The following is a 21,963-nucleotide window of genomic DNA, read 5'->3' as shown; positions in this document are numbered from 1 at the left end:
TGCACAGGAGTGTGAACCAGAGGAGAGAAACGTGGGGAGAAGCAGCAGAGGGGATGGGGAGCCGGTGGAGTGCCCAGGTGCTGATTGGGCAAACTGACAGTCCCCTTTTAGTGAACGGTGCTACTAAATGCAATAAGCTGAAAAAGTCTGGCGTCGTTGTTCATTACGTGACGTTGCATTTCAGTTTGGTTAGGTGGGCCTAGCCTATATGTCTATCTGTAATAAACTGCATTTTGATGAGGGATTTGAAATTGATTAATTTCCTTTCAATTTAAGATTTAAGCCTGGATAATTTAGGCAGCATTAAAAGACGGCGGCCAGTTGTCGGCCTAACAGTGGAAGTAAGCTTGGACTTGGAATAAATACAAGTTCATAAGTGTCACGTTGCAGCTTATTCCTGTGTTTATCATCTACTTCTCCCCCCCCTCTCTTCTCTGTCCTTGTCTATGTGCAGGCAATACATCAGGTGTCCAGACCCGAGGCGACCACTCTGCCCCTGAGGACCACCTCATGCAGCAGCAGCACCACAACCACCACCCTCTGTTCCACTCCCTTTCTTCCTCCTCCGCCTGCCCCTCCCACTGCGGCCACGACTCACCCTCCCAGGGCTGCTGCCTGGACAATGATGCCTCCCTGCAGCACCACTCCCACCGGGCCCAGCCCTCCAAACACAGCCTGCACCACGTCAACAAGATCCTCCGCGCCAAGAAGCTCCAGAGACAGGCGAGGACAGGCAACAACGTGGTCAAGAAGAGGGGCCCCGGGCGCCCCAGGAAGCATCCCCTGCCCTCCCCGCCCCCATCGCCGCCCCCTCTGGCTGAAGTGACCCAGACCAGGCACCGGGACCGAGGAGGAGGGTCAGGGGGAGGAGCGTGTAAAGAGGACACGGTGACAGACGCGATCGAGTCGGTGGTCCAGGGCCAGCGCAGGAAAGGCCAGAAGAGGAAGCACTGGGAGAGAGATAGGGATGAGGATGAAGAGGAGGAAGGGGGGGGTGAGGAGGTAGGGGAGGGCGAGAAGGTGGAGGAACGAGCGCTGGACAGGGAGGTGAACCTGGGAGGCCTGGGGATGAGGTCCAGAGCCGGGGGAGGAAGAGGCTGGCTCACCCAAGAGGAGCTGCAGCGCTTTCGCAGGTAAAACCACCACCACCACTGCAGGCTAACACGTGATTGTAGCCTCAACAGTGAGCACTGTGATCATGATGCTGCTTACTTTCATAGGCAGTGCTAATCTTAGCAGCTGTGTGTATATATAGGAGAGTCTATCAAGCCAGTCATTACTTTAAAGTGAGTCTTGATTCTATTTCAGTGCTCTGGAGGGGAAACCAGATGGCCCCTCCTCCCCGGAACCTCCGGGCACCGTCTCCATGGAACAAGCTCCACCCATGCCTATAACCAGCCTACGGGAGAAGAGGGCAGCCAGGCCTCCAAAGAAAAAGTACCAAAAAGCGGGGCTCTACTCTGATGTGTACAAGACTGCGGAGTGGGTTCCATAATTGTGCCAGACATAAAATCTGGATAACCCGTTTGCTTACCAAAGGTCAAACCAGTAATATTTAGGGCATATATGGACATCTCACTCGCTCTTATTTTTTTTGTCCCTGTTTCTCTTTTAGTCCTCGCAGTCAGATCCTGCAACTGAAGAAAGAGAAACTGGAGTACACACCTGGGGAACATGAGTACGGGCTTTTTCCTGCCCCCATCCATGTCGGTGAGTGTCCTTTGCACGCAAACACACATTTTGTCATGACATGTTACTGTGTCTTAAAATCAACTCCCTCGTTCCCCTCACGCATTCTGTTATTTTCTGTCTCCCCCCCCACATTCTTTCAGGAAAGTACCTAAGACAGAAGCGCATTGATTTCCAGTTGCCTTACGACATCTTGTGGCTGTGGAAACATGACCAGGTGATCGCTTATGTTCACTACTAAGTGTTGTTCCTTCAGAGTCGACAAACTATATAATAGGAATTTGTTCAATCTATGTAAGGGTTTGTCTCTTTTATGACATGCGACAGACTAGCGTCATGTTCAGCAGGTGTACTTGAACATCAAGCTTCCTCACTCTACAAAAACAGGAGATAGGCTCCTGGACTATGGGCAGTTCTGGCTCCGACAAGGCTACTTATGATGTAATAACCTACATTTCTTGGTCGTTTTAGCTCTACGAGAAGCCTGACGTCCCCCTTTATAAAAAGATCAGATCAAGTGAGTTCACACTCTTTCTAAGGTCCAGTCAATAATAACGTAACCAAACACTATTTCATGCTGAGCATTAAGGCAGCCATAATCTGGTCAAGCTATTGTGTATCTGACCTTGTGTAACCTGTTTCCGCTGTAGACGTCTATGTGGATGTGAAGCCTGTTTCGGGTTATGAAGCCACCACCTGTAACTGCAGGCCTTCCGGGGAAGCCGTAGACAGAGGCTGCCTAGACGAATGCCTCAACAGGTATAAACACTGGCATTGGAGATTAAAATAGACCCGCACACTGGTATGTGTGCTCCCTGCAGTGCCATGTTTATCTACAAGGAAAACTCATTCAAACCTGCGTGGGTTTTCAATTTACATCAATTTTCAGACACCTGCCTTGGAATAGCATCTCAAGATGTGAATTGAATTCAGTATGATTAAAGAATCTTGGTGTCTCGCACTTAGCAGTAATAAGTATTTTCTTCCACTCCCTCAGGATGAGCTTTGCCGAGTGCTCCCCTGGCACCTGTCCCTGCGGGGAGCAGTGTGACAACCAGCACATCCAGAGGCATGAGTGGGTGCAGTGCCTGGAGCGCTTCCGTGCCGAGGGTAAGGGTTGGGGCATTCGCACCAAGGAGCCCCTCCGCTCAGGCCAGTTCATCATCGAGTACCTGGGAGAGGTCGTCAGTGAGCACGAGTTCAGGTGAGATAGATTTGAATGCATGTATTGATACACTATATATACAAAAGTATGTGGACATCCCTTCAAATTAGTGGATTCGTCAATTTCAGCCACACCCGTTGCTGACGTGTATAAAATCGAGCACACAGACATGCAATCTCCATAGACAAACATTGGCAGTAGAATGGCCTTACTGAAGAGCTCAGTGACTTTCCACGTGACCCTGTTATAGGATCCCAACTTTCCAACAAGTCAGTGCGTACAATTTCTGCCCTGCTAGAGCTGCCCTAGTCAACTTTAAGTGCTGTTATTGTGAAGTGGAAACGTCTAGGAGCAGCAATGGCTCAGCTGCAACATGGTAGGCCACAAAAGCTCATAAAACGGGGCCGCCGAGTAGCAGAGCGCTTATAAATCGTCCTCGGTTGTAACACTCAATACCAAGTTCCAAACTGCCTCTGGAAGAAACGTCAGTCCAAGAACTGTTCGTAGGGAGCTTTATGAAATGGGTTTTCATGGCCGAGCAGCCGCACACAAGCCTAAGATCTCCATGCGCAATGCCAAGCATCGGCTGGAGTGGTGTAAAGCTCACCGCCATTGGACTTTTGGAGCAGTGGAAAAGCATTCTCTGGAGTGATGAGTTAAATAATTACGCTTCGATAAATCTGGGTTTGGCGGATGCCAAGAGAACGCTACCTGCCCCAATGCATAGTGCCAACTGTAAAGTTTGGTGGAGGAGGAATAATTGTCTGGGGCTGTTTTTCATGGTTTGGGCTAGGCCCCTTGGTTCCAGTGAAAGGATATCTTAATGCTACAGCATACAATGACATTCTAGATGATCCTGTGCTTCCAACTTTGGCAACAGTTTGGGGAAGGCCCTTTTCCTGTTTCAGCATGACAATGCCCCCGTGCACAAAGCGAGGTCCGTATAGAAATGGTTTGTCAAGATCGGTGTGGAAGAACTTGAGCCCTGGCCTCAACCCCATCAAACGCCTTTTTAGATTAATTGGATGCTGACTGCGAGCCAGGCCTAATCGCCCAACATCAGTGCCCGTCCTCACTAATGCTTTTGGGGCTGAATGGAGGCAAGTCCACACAGCGATGTTCCAACATCTTGTGGAAAGCCCAGAAGAGTGGAGACTTGTAGCAGCAAAGGGGTGATGAACTCCATATTAATGTCCATGATTTTCAAATGAGATGTTCACATACTTTTGGCCATGTAGTGTATGTGTGTATGCGTTAAGGGGCAAATCCTAACTTCCACAAGTCACATTTTTACTTTGTGCTTTATTTTATTAACAAATGTAAGGCAATGGTCAATCTTAGCGCTGGGGGTAGCGCTATGTTCAAAACCGGAATTATGGGTGTAGTAGTTGGCGGTGGCGGGTAAGGGCTGGGTTTTGATAAATAAACAAGTTGTAGGTGTGTCGAGGCTTGACCCCTCACTGACCAATCTGAACATGCACCATGGCTAAATATGTGGTTGCTTCAAGTTGTGTATTTAGGTATGCCTTAGAAATCAAACAATGTATGGGCTGCATGATACGACTACAGGCTATTGATGATTTGAGAAAGTGGCAAAAAAAAGCTTGGACTCTGTTCCTTGCCTCAAGCTGCACATGCTGTTCTCTCATCAAGTGATCATATTTTCACCCATCATACTATTCTCAATTTAATTTTGACTTTCCAAATCGAAATAAATGTTACATATTAGTAATGGCCCATTATCAAATGGGCAAGACAAAAAGACTTCCGGGATAGTGAATGGAGGCCACTTTCCCGCCAGTACGTTTTTAACTCATGTCTGGTAGTCTACTCCGGTAATTTCGCTGCGTGACAGGTGATGTTCCGCCCAAACTCTGTATGCCATGGGCTCTCCAACCCTGTCCCTGCAGCTACCCAGTGCTTAATTTGGGAAACCAAGTGAAATCTGTTTGGCAACATCGAGAGTAACATGTTTTAACAATGAAACATTTCATTAAACTGTTGACAGCCCCCCTCTCTGAGCGCTGAAGAAAGGAATGAAGGAGAGAGGGGAGGAGATGGAAACTCACGGTGGTGAGAAATTCTGTAGCTAAAGGTAATGTGTCTGTCTATTAATTATGAAATTACTAAGCTAGTCAAAATAAAATGCACTAATTTGTAGGCAATATCTGAATTTGTTTAATTTAGGCTAGACCATTATGTACCTAATATCTTAAATAGGTATTTCTTTGTTTTTCTGCCATATGTAATATGCGGTAGGCTATGTATCATATAATGGCACAATCATTTTAATTCAGCTGTTTTTTGGGGGACTTGGGCTCATATATATATAGTGCGTTCAGGAAGTGTTCAGACCCCTTGACTTTTTCCACATTTTGTTACGTTACAGACTTATTCAAAAAATTTAGAAATAGTTTCCCCCCCCCCATCAAGCTACACACAATACCCCATAATGACAAGGCAAGAACAGTTAAAAAAATATATATATATTTTATCAAATTTGCTATCACATTTACATAATTATTCAGACCCTTTACTTATTACTTTGTTGAAGCACCTGTGGTGGAGATTACAGCCTCGAGTCTTCTTGGGTATGACTACAAGCTTGGCACACCTGTATTTGGGTAGTTTTTCACATTCTTCTCTGCAGATCCTCTCAAGCGCTGTCGGCTTGGATGATGGGGTGTGTTGCTGCACAGCTATTTTCAGGTGTCATACCCAAGGTGTCATACCCAAGGTGTCATACCCAAGGAGATTCAATGCTGTAATCGCTGCCAAAGGTGCTAAAACAAAGTACTGAGAAAATGGTCTGAATACTTACGTAAATGTGATATTTCAGTTTAGAATTGTTTATAAATTAGCAAGCATTTCTAAAAACCTGTTTGCTTTGTCATTATGGGGTATTGTGTAAAGATTGAGGGGGATATTTAAATTTAAAAAATCTAATGTTTTAGAATAAGGCTGTAATATAACAAAATGTGGAGAAAGACAAGGGGTCTGAATACTTTCCGAGGGGCGTTGTATATGTGCCTTCGAAACAACCCCTTGACTTCTTCCACATTTTCTTGTGTTTTTGCCTGAATTTAAAATGTGTTAAGTAGATTTGTTTTGTGTCACTGGCCTACATGCAATACCCATAATGTTAAACTTGATTAACTAAAAATGAGAAGCTGAAATGTGATGTGTATAATTATTCAACTCCTTTGTTATGGGAAGCCAGAATATGTTCAAGAGTAAACAGTAGTAGTAATAACTTACATAAATTGCATGGACTCCATGTGCAATAAGTGTTTAACATTATTTTTTTTACATGACTACCACATCTTTTTTCATACCACACACAATAGTGTGTGTATGTGTATATATACACTCAGCAAAAACAGAAACGTCCTCACTGTCAACTGTGTTTATTTTCAGCAAATTTAACATGTGTAAATATTTGTATGAACATAAGATTCAACAACTGAGACATAAACTGAACAAGTTCCACAGACATGTGACTAACAGAAATGGAATATTGTGTCCCTGAACAAAAGGGGGGGGGTCAAAATCAAAAGTAAGTCAGTATCTGGTGTGGCCACCAGCTGCGTTAAGTACTGCAGTGCTTCTCCTCATGGACTGCACCAGATTTGCCAGTTCTTGCTGTGAGATGATACCCCACTCTTCCACCAAGGCACCTGCAAGTTCTGGGACATTTCTGGGGGGAATGGCCCTAGCCCTCACCCTCCGATCAAACAGGTCCCAGATGTGCTGAATCAGATTAAGATCCGGGCTCTTCGCTGGCCATGGCAGAACACTGACATTCCTGTCTTGCAGGAAATCACACACAGAACAAGCAGTATGGCTGGAGGCATTGTCATGCTGGAGGGTCATGTCAGGATGAGCCCGCAGGAAGGATACCACATGAGGGAGGAGAATGTCTTCCCTGTAACGCACAGCATGGAGATTGCCTGCAATGTCAACAAGCTCAGTCCGATGATGCTGTGACACACCGCCCCAGACCATGACGGACCCTCCACCTACAAATTGATCCCGAGTACAGGCCTCGGTGTAACGCTCATTCCTTCGACGATAAACGCGAATCCGACCATCACCTCTGGTGAGACACAACTGCGACTCGTCAGTGAAGAGCTCTTTTTGCCAGTCCTGTCTGGTCCAGCGACGGTGGGTTTGTGCCCATAGGCGACGTTGTTGACGGTGATGTCTGGTGAGGACCTGCCTTACAACAGGGCTACAAGCCCTCAGTCCAGCCCCTCTCAGCCTATTGCGGACAGTCTGAGCACTGATGGAGGGATTGTGCGTTCCTGGTGTAACTCGGGCAGTTGTTGTTGCCATCCTGTACCTGTCCCGCAGGTGTGTTGTTCAGATGTACCAATCCTGTGCAGGTGTTACACGTGGTCTGCCACTGCGAGGACGATCAGCTGTCCGTCCTGTCTCCCTGTAGCGCTGTCTTAGGCGTCTCACAGTACGGACATTGCAATTTATTGCCCTGGCCACATCTGCAATCCTCATGCCTCCTTGCAGCATGCTTAAGGCATGTTCGCGCAGATGAGCAGGGACCCTGGGCATCTTTCTTTTGGTGTTTTTCAGTAGAAAGGCCTCTTTAGTGTCCTAACTTTTCATAACTGTGACCTTAATTGCCTACTGTCTGTAAGCTGTTAGTGTTTTAATGACCGTTCCATAGGTGCATGTTCATTAATTGTTTATGGTTCATTGAACAAGCATGGGAAACAGTGTTTAAACCCTTTACAATGAAGATATGTGAAGTTATTTGGATTTTTACGATTTATCTATGAAAGACAGGGTCCTGAAAAAGGGAGTTTAGAAGCTCAAGCATTTCGCTACACCCGCAATAACATCTGCTAATCACGTGTATGTGACCAATAGAATTTGATTTTGATATACACATACATACATACCCAGGTTTGGGGAGTAACGGATTACATATAATCCGTTACATGTAAGGGATTACAAAAAAACTAACAATAATCCCTTACGTTACCAGCGAAAAATATTGTAATCTGATTGGATTTTTTTTTTAACTAGCTTACTTTTTAATTCAGAAAGGATGTTTGAGAACTCTTTGACACTTCTGTTTTTTTCAATGACATTCAAATCAGCTTTGAAGAAAGGCATACGTTTAATTTTGTTGAGCGAGTCTGACCATAAATCAGACCACTATGATGACACACCAAATGCGTTTGATGGATCGCAGGAATTGGCTTTTGTAGGCTATAATCCAAGCTATGTCTTCCAATGGTGCGACTGCTGTCGGTATCCAAAGATTATCCAATTTGAATAAACGCTTGGAGGTAAGGATGACAGCAGTGGTGTAATCTACGGCGCACGGATATCACTTATTGTTATCAACACAGCGCATTGATGTGAATCACACTGCTGCTCTCATTTACCTATTGTTGTGGATGGCTGTTCACAAATCTAAATGTGTGTTTGAACCCAGTGGTTGAATTCAAGAAGTTTAAGCAGCCTGTCAATCATTGTTTTTTAAACCAATGGACAGCGAGTGAAAAATGCGCTCATGCTACAGCTGCATAGTTCGGATCCCAGCCTATGGAATAAAAGTGAGGCTTTTATTGCTCAATCTAATTCATGGTGATAAGAAAAATCCATAGGCCTAATGGACACATGTTCAAACTTGCACACTTTTGATAGACTTAAAGGGGAAATCTGTAGTTTGTACATTTTTGGACTTTTAAATGATATATCCATTGATTCTTAAGAATATAACTTATAAATGCCTCAAGCTTAGTTCAACTGTCACACTTAATGAGAACCCCAAATATAAGCTTGTTTCTCCAATGTTTGTAAACAAACAAGTCCTTTCATCGATAGCTCTGTCTATTAATCTGAGAGTGGTTACGTTTCTCCAGGCCCATCACTCAGCTTTTTACCAAAAGAGAGGCGGGGCGACCTTTTTATTGTTTCATCTGTGGATTTGCTCTTTAAAAAGCTTTTCAGTAGTGCTCAAAGCTTGCCATTCCATGAGTGAAATGTTTATTTTTCAAATCGAATCAATGAGCACAATCAGTTCTCCATGACAATAACATCATAAACAACAGTAGTGCTGGCTAATAAGCCCTTTGTTTTGGGGTTATGCTCAGGCAAGACAATTTGGCTAATCTATACTTACATATTTCCAAGTCCTATTCTTGACGATCAAGGGGTACAACATTTATTGGAAGGACTGGAGTTCTGATAGACTTTTAAAAATGTTAAGATATAATTTAATTGTATTATATACAGTAGAAAGTGATGGGTTAGAAGCCTACAGTGTTTCTTCCTTTAAAAGTTGCATCATACTGCAGAACACCTTGCGGGCTGCTGCAGCATTCTATGGCACGTTATTTAATTGTCAGCCATTTTTTACGTTAATGCAAGTTAGTGCTAGTTTGACCACCAGATGGCAACTTTGAGAAGCATTTGATAGTCTCCCATATTGGTATTACTTGAGAATTTAAAACTTTTTTTGTAATAAAGTAGTATATTGATTTGAAGAAATTTGGATTAATTGGATTAATATTATGGTGTTTCTATTCTGAGAAAAACGAAACCCTCATGGTTTCTGTTAGAATGGAATGGAAAATATTATGCTTCACAACGTGAAAGTCGGGAGTAGAATACAGCATAAGAGGATTGGCGGATTCTAAATTTAATATATAAGGGGCATAACATTTCCACACCCTAATTGTAGTGTAACCAATACTCATTTTGCCTATGCTAGGCCTACAGTATATCTACCAATATTTTTGTCAATGACGTGACTCCGCCAATTATGTTTTATAGGATTGTAGGATTCTAAATTAATATTTAAGGGGCATTTTCTGTTAGGATCTGTGAGAATATTTAAGGGGCTTTTTATATAATTCTTAATTAATAATAATCACTTTTTTTAAAGTTACAATATTTTGGAGATTTCATTTCCATTTTCATTTAACCTTGAGTGAGCGAGGAAAAATACAACTTGATGGTCGGCAGTACAGTACTGGGTTATTTAGCTAAAGAATCCCAATGTCGTGCGGGCACGGCACGCGGGAGACCGGGGTTCAATTCCCCGACGTGGAGGAAGGTGTAGGCTGTCCTTGTAAATAATAATTTGTTCCATATGTGTTATTTCATAGTTGTGATGTCTTCACTATTATTCTACAATGTAGAAAATAGTAAAAATAAAGAAATTCTGTAATGAGTAGGTGTCAACTTTAGATTGGTACTTAATTACTTTGCTTAATATTATGGTGTTTCTATCTCAAGAAAAACAAAAACCCCTCGGGGGTCCGTTAGGATGGAATGGAAAATAGGGCGCTGTACAACATGGCGGTCTGCAGTACAGTACCGGGCTATTTAGCTAAAGAATCCCAATGTCGTGTGGGCAGGGCACGCGGGAGACCGGGGTTCAATTACCCAACGTAGAGGAAGAAGTAGCCTGCCCTTGTAAATAAGAATAAAAAAATATATATTTAACCAATACCCAAACAGAGTTTTGGTGAAAATAAATATTTTATTGATTTATCAAGAACAGTCCCTATGCTTGTCTCAGAGCAGCACGAAACAGTGCTAAAATAGTTGTAGGCTATTGCTTTTAACTTCAATATGCTACACCACTTTTAACAGCACATTACCCAACACTAGTGAGACTCATGTCGCTTACGGTAGACCTACAGTGTATCGAAAAATGTGACTCACCGCCAATAATTACATAGAGGGTTTTAAATTAAAACCAAAAGCCACCTCATGGGTCTCCTGGTGGATAAAGGCAAACATTTATTTATGTTTTTAGAGGGAGAGAAACGCTGGGCCAATTGTGCACCGCCCATAAAGGCCAAAATATAGCCCTGCTAATAGCCATAATGGAGCTGTACAATGTGACCGTGTGTTTGAAAGAGTATTTTCCAGTAAGCAGCAACAATTTATTTCTGTAATTCACTGATATTTATTCCCGTATTAGTTTGTTATGGATCCATAACTAAATAATCAGCATTTTGAAAGAGTATTTTTATCATTATTTTATTAACGAAAGCATAAAGATGTTGATGAAGAAATACTGTACAGCTGTTTTGAGTTAGTAATATAACACTTCAGAGTCCTTAAGCATTGAATACATTGCAGGTATAGGGGATGTTCATACCTACAGTAACCGTGCTATAAAGAGTCTATTGTCCTGCTAATCGGGCTACAAGTGTTTGAAAAACTGTTTGTCAAAATGCCACCAGCTGTCCATCACTACTGTAAATAAAAACAAAGCGTTGTGTTTACATCTTGTTTACATTCTTTATTGTAAACACAATGTGACAAATCATTTGTATATACCTTTTTAATTACTTTTAGAGTTTGGGATTCATTTGATTAATGTTATGATGTTTATATTCCAAAGAAAATGAAAAACCCTCTGGGTTTCTGGGAACTGAAAATATGGTGCTGTACAACGTGACGCTCGGGAGTACTGTACTGGGCTATTTATCTAAAGAATCCTGTGTCCTGCGGGAGACGGGTTCAATTCCCCAACGGGGAGGAAGGAGTAGGCTGCCATTGTACACTGCTCAAAAAAATAAAGGGAACACTAAAATAACACATCCTAGATCTGAATGAATGAAATATTCTTATTAAATACTTTTTTCTTTACATAGTTGAATGTGCTGACAACAAAATCACACAAATTATCAATGGAAATCAAATGTATCAACCCATGGAGGTCTGGATTTGGACTCACACTCAAAATTAAAGTGGAAAACCACACTACAGGCTGGTCCAACGATGTAATGTCCTTAAAACAAGTCAAAATGAGGCTCAGTAGTGTGTGTGGACTCCACGTGCCTGTATGACCTCCCTACAACGCCTGGGCATGCTCCTGATGAGGTGGCGGATGGTCTCCTGAGGGATCTCCTCCCAGACCTGGACTAAAGCATCCGCCAACTCCTGGACAGTCTGTAGTGCAACGTGGCGTTGGTGGATGGAGCGAGACATGATGTCCCAGATGTGCTCAATTGGATTCAGGTCTGGGGAACGGGCGGGCCAGTCCATAGCATCAATGCCTTCCTCTTGCAGGAACTGCTGACACACTCCAGCCACATGAGGTCTAGCATTGTCTTGCATTAGGAGGAACCCAGGGCCAACCGCACCAGCATATGGTCTCACAAGGGGTCTGAGGATCTCATCTCGGTACCTAATGGCAGTCAGGCTACCTCTGGCGAGCACATGGAGGGCTGTGCGGCCCCCAAAGAAATGCCACCCCACACCATGACTGACCCACCGCCAAATCGGTCATGCTGGAGGATGTTGCAGACAGCAGAACGTTCTCCACGGCGTCTCCAGACTCTGTCACGTCTATCACATGTGCTCAGTGTGAACCTGCTTTCATCTGTGAAGAGCACAGGGCGCCAGTGGCGAATTTGCCAATCTTGGTGTTCTCTGGCAAATGCCAAACGTCCTGCACGGTGTTGGGCTGTAAGCACAACCCCCACCTGTGGACGTCGGGCCCTCATACCACCCTCATGGAGTCTGTTTCTGACCGTTTGAGCAGACACATGCACATTTGTGGCCTGCTGGAGGTCATTTTGCAGGGCTCTGGCAGTGCTCCACCTGCTCCTCCTTGCACAAAGGCGGAGGTAGCGGTACTGCTGCTGGGTTGTTGCCCTCCTACGGCCTCCTCCACGTCTCCTGATGTAGTGGCCTGTCTCCTGGTAGCGCCTCCATGCTCTGGACAGTACGCTGACAGACACAGCAAACCTTCTTGCCACAGCTCGCATTGATGTGCCATCCTGGATGAGCTGCACTACCTGAGCCACTTGTGTGGGTTGTAGACTCCGTCTCATGCTACCACTAGAGTGAAAGCACCGCCAGCATTCAAAAGTGCCCAAAACATCAGCCAGGAAGCATAGGAACTGAGAAGTGGTCTGTGGTCACCACCTGCAGAACCACTCCTTTATTGGGGGTGTCTTGCTAATTGCCTATAATTTCCACCTTTTGTCTATTCCATTTGCACAACAGCACGTGAAATTTATTGTCAATCAGTGTTGCTTCCTAAGTGGACAGTTTGATTTCACAGAAGTGTGATTGACTTGGAGTTACATTGTGTTTTAAGTGTTCCCTTTATTTTTTTGAGCAGTGTAAATAAGAATTTCTTAACTGACTTGCCTAGTTAAATAAAGGTTACACTAAGAGCATAACATTTCTACACCCTAATTTTATCATTCTAGTCTAACCAATACCCAAACGGAGTTTCGGTGAAAATAAAGGTATCATTGATTTATCAAGACCAGTCCCCCCCATACTTGCCTCAGAGCAGCACGAAACGGTGATAAAATAGTTGTAGGCTATTGCTTCTAACTTCAATATGCTCTTTAAATAAATGAGACCTACACCACTTTTAACAGCACATTACTCAACACAAGTGAGACTCATGTCGCTCGCCTACATAATATGGATAAATATGACGTGACTCTCCGCCAATAATTACATAGAGGATTGGAGGATATTTCTGTAATTCAGGGATATTTATTCCCATAATTTATGAATCCATATCTAAATAAACATTTGCATTTTGAAAGTGGTGTTATCATTTTTATTAATGAAAGCCTAAAGATGCCATTATTAGTTACATTGTTTTAGTTTGAATGTGCAGACTGGCACTAAGAACAGCAGGAACGTTTCCCTAGTCAGCGCCAATATAAATGCAATGCCCCTTAAATATTTTGTAGATTTTTATTTTATTTTCAAATAATGTAAAATTAGCAAGAAAAAGGTCATTCTTGAACATTTACATTTAAGTCATTTAGCAGACGCTCTTATCCAGAGCGACTTACAAGTACATACATTCATACTTTTTTGTACTGGCCCCCCGTGGGAATCGAACCCACAACCCTGGCGTTGCAAGCGCCATGCTCTACCAACTGAGCCACACGGGACCACGGGGTGAGACATTGTTACTAATTTGTAAATAAAGCCAGTTTATTTCTATTTTTAGAGGGAGAAAAACCTTAAGTCATCTCATGGGTCTCCCAGTCAAGACCAGCATGGGTCTTGAACCAGTATCTGTAGCAACATAGCTTGCACTGCAATGCAGTGTCTTAGACCGCTGCGCCACTCAGGCGCTGTACAACGTGACCGGTCGGGAGTGGTAATACTGAAGTCGTGCACAATTATTAGTTTCTATTTAGGTTTATGTCGTCCATTCATTGTCAGAGACACAGTAGGAACCAAAAGCATAATCAGTGCTCTAACTCCCCCTTGCGCTGGTCTGGTGCAATGAAGTGGTGACGCAGGGTACCGTACTAAACCACAAATTACCTCTAAAACCCGCGGTGTAAGCTTTCAACTTTTAAAGGAGGAACCACTGTACATAACCAACCCATGAAGTAAAATGTTACATCCATATATGGCCAGCTATGTCAACTTTAAACTTCAATAGATGTCGTTCAATTGGTAACATATACATTTTTGTCTTCTAATGCCTAAGGGGAAAGTAATCTAAAAGTAACTGAATGTAATCAGAGTAGGTTGGATTACTCAACCTAAAGTTACTGATTACAATTTTGGATATGTAACTAGTAAGCGTAACTGATTTACATTTAGAAAGTAATTTCCCCAACCCTGCACATAACCACATACAGTGGGGAGAACAAGTATTTGATACACTGCCGATTTTGCAGGTTTTCCTACTTACAAAGCATGTAGAGGTCTGTAATTTTTATCATAGGTACACTTCAACTGTGAGAGACGGAATCTAAAACAAAAATCCAGAAAATCACATTGTATGATTTTTAAGTAATTAATTTGCATTTTATTGCATGACATAAGTATTTGATACATCAGAAAAGCAGAACTTAATATTTGGTACAGAAACCTTTGTTTGCAATTACAGAGAAACATACGTTTCCTGTAGTTCTTGACCAGGTTTGCACACACTGCAGCAGGGATTTTGGCCCACTCCTCCATACAGACCTTCTCCAGATCCTTCAGGTTTCGGGGCTGTCGCTGGGCAATACGGACTTTCAGCTCCCTCCAAAGATTTTCTATTGGGTTCAGGTCTGGAGACTGGCTAGGCCACTCCAGGACCTTGAGATGCTTCTTACGGAGCCACTCCTTAGTTGCCCTGGCTGTGTGTTTCGGGTTGTTGTCATGCTGGAAGACCCAGCCACGACCCATCTTCAATGCTCTTACTGAGGGAAGGAGGTTGTTGGCCAAGATCTCGCGATACATGGCCCCATCCATCCTCCCCTCAATACGGTGCAGTCGTCCTGTCCCCTTTGCAGAAAAGCATCCCCAAAGAATGATGTTTCCACCTCCATGCTTCACGGTTGGCATGGTGTTCTTGGGGTTGTACTCATCCTTCTTCCTCCAAACACGGCGAGTGGAGTTTAGACCAAAAAGCTCTATTTTTGTCTCATCAGACCACATGACCTTCTCCCATTCCTCCTCTGGATCATCCAGATGGTCATTGGCAAACTTCAGACGGGCCTGGACATGCGCTGGCTTGAGCAGGGGGACCTTGCGTGCACTGCAGGATTTTAATCCATGACGGCGTAGTGTGTTACTAATGGTTTTCTTTGAGACTGTGGTTCCAGCTCTCTTCAGGTCATTGACCAGGTCCTGCCGTGTAGTTCTGGGCTGATCCCTCACCTTCCTCACGATCATTGATGCCCCACGAGGTGAGATCTTGCATGGAGCCCCAGACCGAGGGTGATTGACCGTCATCTTCAACTTCTTCAATTTTCGAATAATTGCGCCAACAGTTGTTGCCTTCTCACCAAGCTGCTTGCCTATTGTCCTGTAGCCCATCCCAGCCTTGTGCAGGTCTACAATTTTATCCCTGATGTCCTTACACAGCTCTCTGGTCTTGACCATTGTGGAGAGGTTGGAGTCTGTTTGATTGAGTGTGTGGACAGGTGTCTTTTATACAGGTAACGAGTTCAAACAGGTGCAGTTAATACAGGTAATGAGTGGAGAACAGGAGGGTTCTTAAAGAAAAACTAACAGGTCTGTGAGAGCCAGAATTCTTACTGGTTGGTAGGTGATCAAATACTTATGTCATGCAATAAAATGCAAATTAATTACTTAAAAATCATACAATGTGATTTTCTGGATTTTTGTTTTAGATTCCGTCTCTCACAGTTGAAGTGTACCTATGATAAAAAATTACAGACCTGTACATGCTTTGTAAGTAGGAAAACCTGCAAAATCGGCAGTGTATCAAATACTTGTTCTCCCCACTGTATATATATATTTCCCACAAACCCTACATCCCCTAATTGGAGTAAACTAGTAAACAACAGCACTTAGGCTTCTACTTCCAGCTGATACATACTATATACATTTTACAGACATAATGTATTTTACAATTGTTATATTTTGTTTGTCTTTAGTCCTGGTCTTCCTCTTACCTGCACCTCTCCCATCTATTTCTGATGTCCGTCCAGTTTGATTTCTATTTGCCCGATATTTATAACTGTGCTATTAAACAAAAGTTCTGAATCTATACATTTTACAGACACAGTATATTTAATTTCTGCCCTTTAAATTCATATTCATTATATAAATAGGCCCTTGCGCCTCCTTAGCGCCAGCCGAATATAGAGCCCTTAGTCTCCCATTGACATCAATTTATGACTAAGAGAAAATTTGACTTAAGTGTAAGTTGGGAAGGATTCGCGGCCACATGTAATGTGTTCTTCCCTGTTAAATCATGATTCTATTTTTGTGCACTTTTGACTGGTTCTGTCGTGTCAGTCTGTGTTCCTAAACGCTGTATAGTATTTTTATCTTTTAATGTCGCTCTTCCCCACCCTCTGTGTGTCCTGTAGAAGTCGCATGATGGAGCAGTACTTTGCCCACAGCGGCCAATACTGTCTGAACCTGGACAGCGGCATGGTGATCGACAGCTACCGGATGGGCAACGAGGCCCGCTTCATCAACCACAGCTGTGAACCCAACTGTGAGATGCAGAAGTGGTGAGTTAGTAGGACAATAATATGCCATTTAGCGTGCATATATTTTAGTATGGGTGGCCCGAGTGGGAATAGAACCCACTATCCTTGGCGTTGAAAGCGCCATGCTCTACCAACTGAGCCACACATGACAACTCTAGTAGTGCTTGGGGTTCAGCTAGGGACGGTTTACCGGACACAGTACTTACTTTACCGAAAAGCATGTTCAATGGATATTCTCCCATTTAAAAGTGCTTCTTAGTCCTAGACAAGGCTTAATCTGTTTCCAGGAAACTGTCTCTTAGGCTAATGTTGAGGACCTAATTCTCTAGTACAGAAGACAATCAGTCTGTTAACACACAATAGTATGATTTACTAAGTGTCTACCAAGCTTGTTATTTTTGACAGGGAACAATACATGAAAGGTAGAACACAAGGTAAAACCAAGGTTATGAGATGGAATTGAAAGGAAGTAAAACAGACAGTTGTCGCTTAGATTTTCACTGCTGAGAGGTAACTTAATACTGGTGCAGACGCTTTGTAAATCTGCACCTAAATCCCCTCACCCCCTCCACTTAATGGTCTGCTTCTGTCACGATAACCTGATAAGATCACGTCGTCTGGACTATGCCCGAGTATACCACACTAAACAGTTTAAAGCCCTTTCACTGAGATAAACCAATTGACCAACCTGCAGACTATTACAGGATTGCACACCTCAGTCAGGATCAAGCACGACAGTTGTAGATCTGGTTAAGCAGGCTTCTGAATCATTGGTTCCTTCTCTAAGATACATAACTATTATCGTTTGTCTGGTTGGGTTGAATGTAAACGCAAATTGGACCTCAACATGTTCATCCCACCGTTTAAGTGAAGAGGAATTTCAGCAACTCTTGAAGGACAGTTGAAAATAAAATAGCTTTTTCATTGTTGAAAGTATTGTTAAAACCCCAATGTTTAACCCCAAAAGGACCTGAACGCAGACCGTAAAAACGGTTCACGACTGTTGATAAAAGACGGTTACCGGTTTTCCTCCTTGCCGTTCGTGAACATCCAGTCAGTAAACTAGGGCACACCGATCTAACAACTGTCTCTCTGCTGTGGTGTGGAGCAGGCCTCGAATAAGAGATTCTACAGGGATAGAGAATTTCTAGTGTGAAGCGCGGCCAGTCATCCATCTAGTCACAGAAGAACGATTATACGACGTGGTAGCTGGGGCCTTGGACACAGCTGTACTAGTGCCCAGAGAAAATGTGCCGAAACTGCTTTTTGTCCTCACAGGAAGAAAAATTAGACAGCAAAGGGAAAGTGCAGCCTATACGGTTGTACTGTGCAGGGAGATGAAGAAAGAATGCTGCCAAATTGGCATCTTATTCCCTATATAGTGCACTACTTTTGACCAGAGCTCTATGCTCAGGCTGTGCCCTATGCTCAAGTTCAAAGCCTGCCTGGGCAAATCTGAGCTCTCCCTTCCGCTCACTCTCTTCCCTCCTGTCTGTTGCTCCTGCAGGTCGGTGAATGGGGTGTACAGGATCGGCCTCTTCGCCCTCAGGGACATGAGCAGCGGCACGGAGCTCACCTACGACTACAACTTCCACTCCTTCAACACCGAAGAGCAGGTGGGTGTGGCTGCACATCGACCATCTTCTCCAATCCCCTCCCAGTTACAGACCCAACTTAACCTGATTCCAGATCTGTTTTTGCCACGGCAAGCCAGCACAAACAGGTCTGGGACCAGGCTACCCCCATCTCTCTCTTGGTTATATTACCATCTGAGAGCGCTCAACTGGGTTTCGATCTTTGATCTAAATTCTCCCCACTGTTCTCTTTTCCTGGCATACACTAAACATTCCTTTGTGTCACCTCATACCTTGACCTTCTCTCCCCTTACCTTCTCCCTCCTACGGCTGCTTCCTCTCTCTCTCGCCCCCCACCTCTCTCTCTCTCCAGCAAGTGTGTAAGTGTGGCTCTGAGGGCTGCCGGGGTATCATTGGAGGGAAGAGTCAGCGAATCAACGGGATGCCTGGGAAGACGGGCGGGGCACGGCGGCTGGGTCGACTCAAGGAGAAACGCAAGTCCAAGCACCAGCTGAAAAAACGAGTGCGTGTAAGGGAGAGGGGGAGTGAGACTGGAGGAAATGTCAGAGAAAAAAAGGTTATCAGGTGTCTTGTTACTGCTGCCGTAAATGGGTCTTGATATTTACCGTTGTCGGCCGTTTTTACACAGCATACGGTGCATAATGCACAGACATATTCTGATCCTAAATCAGTCCAATTTTTGCTATTTCTTTAGCTCTGTAACCTAGAGTGCGGTCTCCTACCTGGTTAAGTTTATTTTAAGGGGCAGTGTGTATGTAGGACAGTGTGGTTCTTTGTCTCAAAGGATCTTTTTGTGGCGTGGAAGGTTCTATAATAAAAAAGATTACACAATGGACATGAATAGTGAGATGGGTGGACTTAACAGAGGCATATGATCAGCAGTACTCGTATCTCTAACTCTCCCCTTGTTTTCCCAAGGAGGAGGAATCAAGTGACAGCAGCAAGTTTTATCCCCACCTTCTAATGAAACCCATGTCCAATAGAGAGAGGTACACACACACACACTGCGCGCACGTGCCAACCACTCTCCCCATTATGCACACGCCAACACAACACACATACTCACCGCTCTCGCTCGCTCTCTCTCTCTCCGTGGCTCAGAAACTTTGTGCTGAAACACCGGGTGTTCCTGCTCAGGAACTGGGAGAAGATGAGGGAGAAGCAGGAGCTGCTGAAGAGGGAGGGCGAGAGGGAGGCCAGCGGCGGCCTGTCCATCTACACACGCTGGGGAGGAGTCATCCGCGACGATGGAAACATCAAGTCAGGTCAGTGTGTGAGGAGTCAGAGGCGAGTGTGAGAGAGGAAACAGGGGACCATAGCCATATGTGCAGAATCACAGAACTAGAATGAATAGAATAATCATTCTATTTCTATATGCAGGAATGTACCAGAGGTACGTTTTCCAAAAAGCTTTGTAACACTAGCATGATCTTTCCTCCGTTGCTTGACTTGTGATGATATTAGTGCCACAAAGCTTTTGGTGAAACTCGCAGTTTAGTCCTGATTTATAAAACTGGTTGTTTGGATGCTGATTGGCTAAGCAGCGGTCCAAACCGTGCTGTATTTGCCGTCACAGGCACACTATGCCTGCTAACTGAAAATGATCACTGCGCCTCTCCCATAAGAGTATCATGTTGCTTTCCAAATCATCTCTTGTATTTATCTCAGCTCGCACATTATTTATCCTTGCTTCCAGCCTAGCATTTAGTTTGGTACTGTGGGGGTTAATATAAGCTTCGCTGTCTACCTGTCTGACCCCGGAACAATTTTTACTTTGGAATTTCAATCTCTGTACCATACATAGACTGTGAACGGTGCCTAGACGATACAACTATGCAAAAATGATTAACTTGGATCACGTCCGAAATAACTAACAACTAGATTTGTCTGAACTAAATCTTCTGGTGAAATAATTCAATTGTATGAATTTACTTATCAAAATAAGGTTTTAAAGACAATATGTACAATACCAGTCAAATGTTTGAACAGACCTACTCATTCAAGGGTTTGTATTTATTTGTACTATTTAAAATAGTGAAGATATCAAAACTATGAAATAACAAATATGGAATCATGTAGTAACCAAAAAAAGTGTTAAACAAATGTAAAAATATTTTGGATTCTTCAAAGTAGCCACCCTTTGCCTTGATGACAGCTTTGCACACTCTTAGCATTCTCTCAACCAGCTTCATGAGGAATGCTTTTTCCAACAGTCTTGAAGGAGTTCCTACATATGCTGAGCACTTGTTGGCTGCTTTTCCGTCACTCTGCGTTCCAACTCATCCCAAACCATCTCAATTGCGTTGAGGTTGATAGTCCCACTAATTGCAAACCAGATGGGATGGTGTATCGCTGCAGAATGCTGTGGTAGCCATGCTGGTTAAGTGTGCCTTGAATTCTAAATAGATAAGACAGTGTCACCAGCAAAGCACCATCACACCATAACACCTCCTCCTTCATGTTTTACGGTGGGAACCACACATGCGGAGATCATCCGTTCACCTACTCTGCGTCTCACAAAGACCCGGTGGTTGGAATCAAAAATCTCAAATCAGACCAAAGACAGATTTCCACGGTCTAATGTCCATTGCTTGTGTTTCTTGGCCCAAGCAGGTCTCTTCTTTTTAATGGTGTCCTTTAGTAGTGGTTTCTTTGTAGCAATTCGACCATGAAGGCCTGCTTCACACAGTCTCTTCTGAACAGTTTATGTTGATGTTTACTACTTGAACTCTGAAGCATGTATTTGGGCTGCAATTCCGAAGGCTGGTAACTTCAACTTATCCTCTGTAGCAGAGGTAACTCTGGTTCTTCCATTCCTGTGGCAGTCCTCATGAGAGCCTGTTTCATCATAGCGCTTGATGGGTTTTGCGACTGCACTTGAAAACATTCAAAGTTCTTGAAATTGTCCGTATTGACTGACCTTCATGTCTTAGAGTAATGGACTGTCGCTTATTTGAGCTGTTCTTGCCATAATATGGACTTGGTCTTTTAGCAAATAGGGCTCTCTTCTGTATACCACCCCTACCTTGTCACAACACAACTGATTGTCTCAAACGCATTAAGAAGGAAAGAGAATCCACAAATTAACTTTTAACAAGACACACCTCTTAATTGAAATGCATTCCAGGTGATTACCTCATGAAGCTGGTTGAGAGAATGCCAGGAGTGTGCAAAGCTGTAATCAAGACAAAGGGTGGCTACTTTAAAGAATCAAAAATATATTTAGATTTATCACTTTTGTTATTTTATAGTCTTATGCTACAATGTAGAAAATAGTAAAAATAAAGAAAAACCCTTGAGTGAGTAGGTGTGTCCAAACTTTTGACTGGAACTGTAATTCATTGTATTTTTTCTAAAAGCAAAACATAGCCTTTATATTTAAGCACTACGGCACACGAGGCAGTGCTGTATCATGAATACAGTCACAGGTAAATGGGTTGACTGGCCCGAACAACGCCATTTACCTGTGACTATTCATGATACAGCGCTGCCTCTTGTGGCTTATTGCTTACATATAATGGGTATGTTTTGTATGTGGTGTCAATGTTTTTGATGGCTTGTTGACTCAATTGCT

The 21,963-nt window shown here is 43.5% G+C and overlaps 1 protein-coding gene across 1 annotated transcript in view; it reads left to right on the top strand.

Moving 5' to 3' along the window:
• The window catches only part of ash1l (ash1 (absent, small, or homeotic)-like (Drosophila)), a 51,306-nt gene that overhangs the window by 12,279 nt on the left and 17,064 nt on the right, over nt 1–21,963 (top strand). The window contains exons 4-15 of the mRNA XM_038971631.1: nt 455–1,133; nt 1,309–1,482; nt 1,616–1,710; nt 1,833–1,906; nt 2,161–2,206; nt 2,340–2,448; nt 2,687–2,893; nt 16,669–16,815; nt 18,302–18,410; nt 18,742–18,891; nt 19,308–19,378; nt 19,491–19,654. Coding sequence (XP_038827559.1) covers nt 455–1,133; nt 1,309–1,482; nt 1,616–1,710; nt 1,833–1,906; nt 2,161–2,206; nt 2,340–2,448; nt 2,687–2,893; nt 16,669–16,815; nt 18,302–18,410; nt 18,742–18,891; nt 19,308–19,378; nt 19,491–19,654 — 2,025 coding nt within the window. The remainder of the gene's footprint in view (nt 1–454; nt 1,134–1,308; nt 1,483–1,615; nt 1,711–1,832; nt 1,907–2,160; nt 2,207–2,339; nt 2,449–2,686; nt 2,894–16,668; nt 16,816–18,301; nt 18,411–18,741; nt 18,892–19,307; nt 19,379–19,490; nt 19,655–21,963) is intronic.

This window comes from Salvelinus namaycush, chromosome 32, assembly GCF_016432855.1.
Source record: "Salvelinus namaycush isolate Seneca chromosome 32, SaNama_1.0, whole genome shotgun sequence".
Classification (NCBI taxonomy): domain Eukaryota; kingdom Metazoa; phylum Chordata; class Actinopteri; order Salmoniformes; family Salmonidae; genus Salvelinus; species Salvelinus namaycush.
The sequence above is the reverse complement of the archived record's forward strand: the minus strand, read 5'-3'. Positions and strand labels throughout refer to the sequence as shown.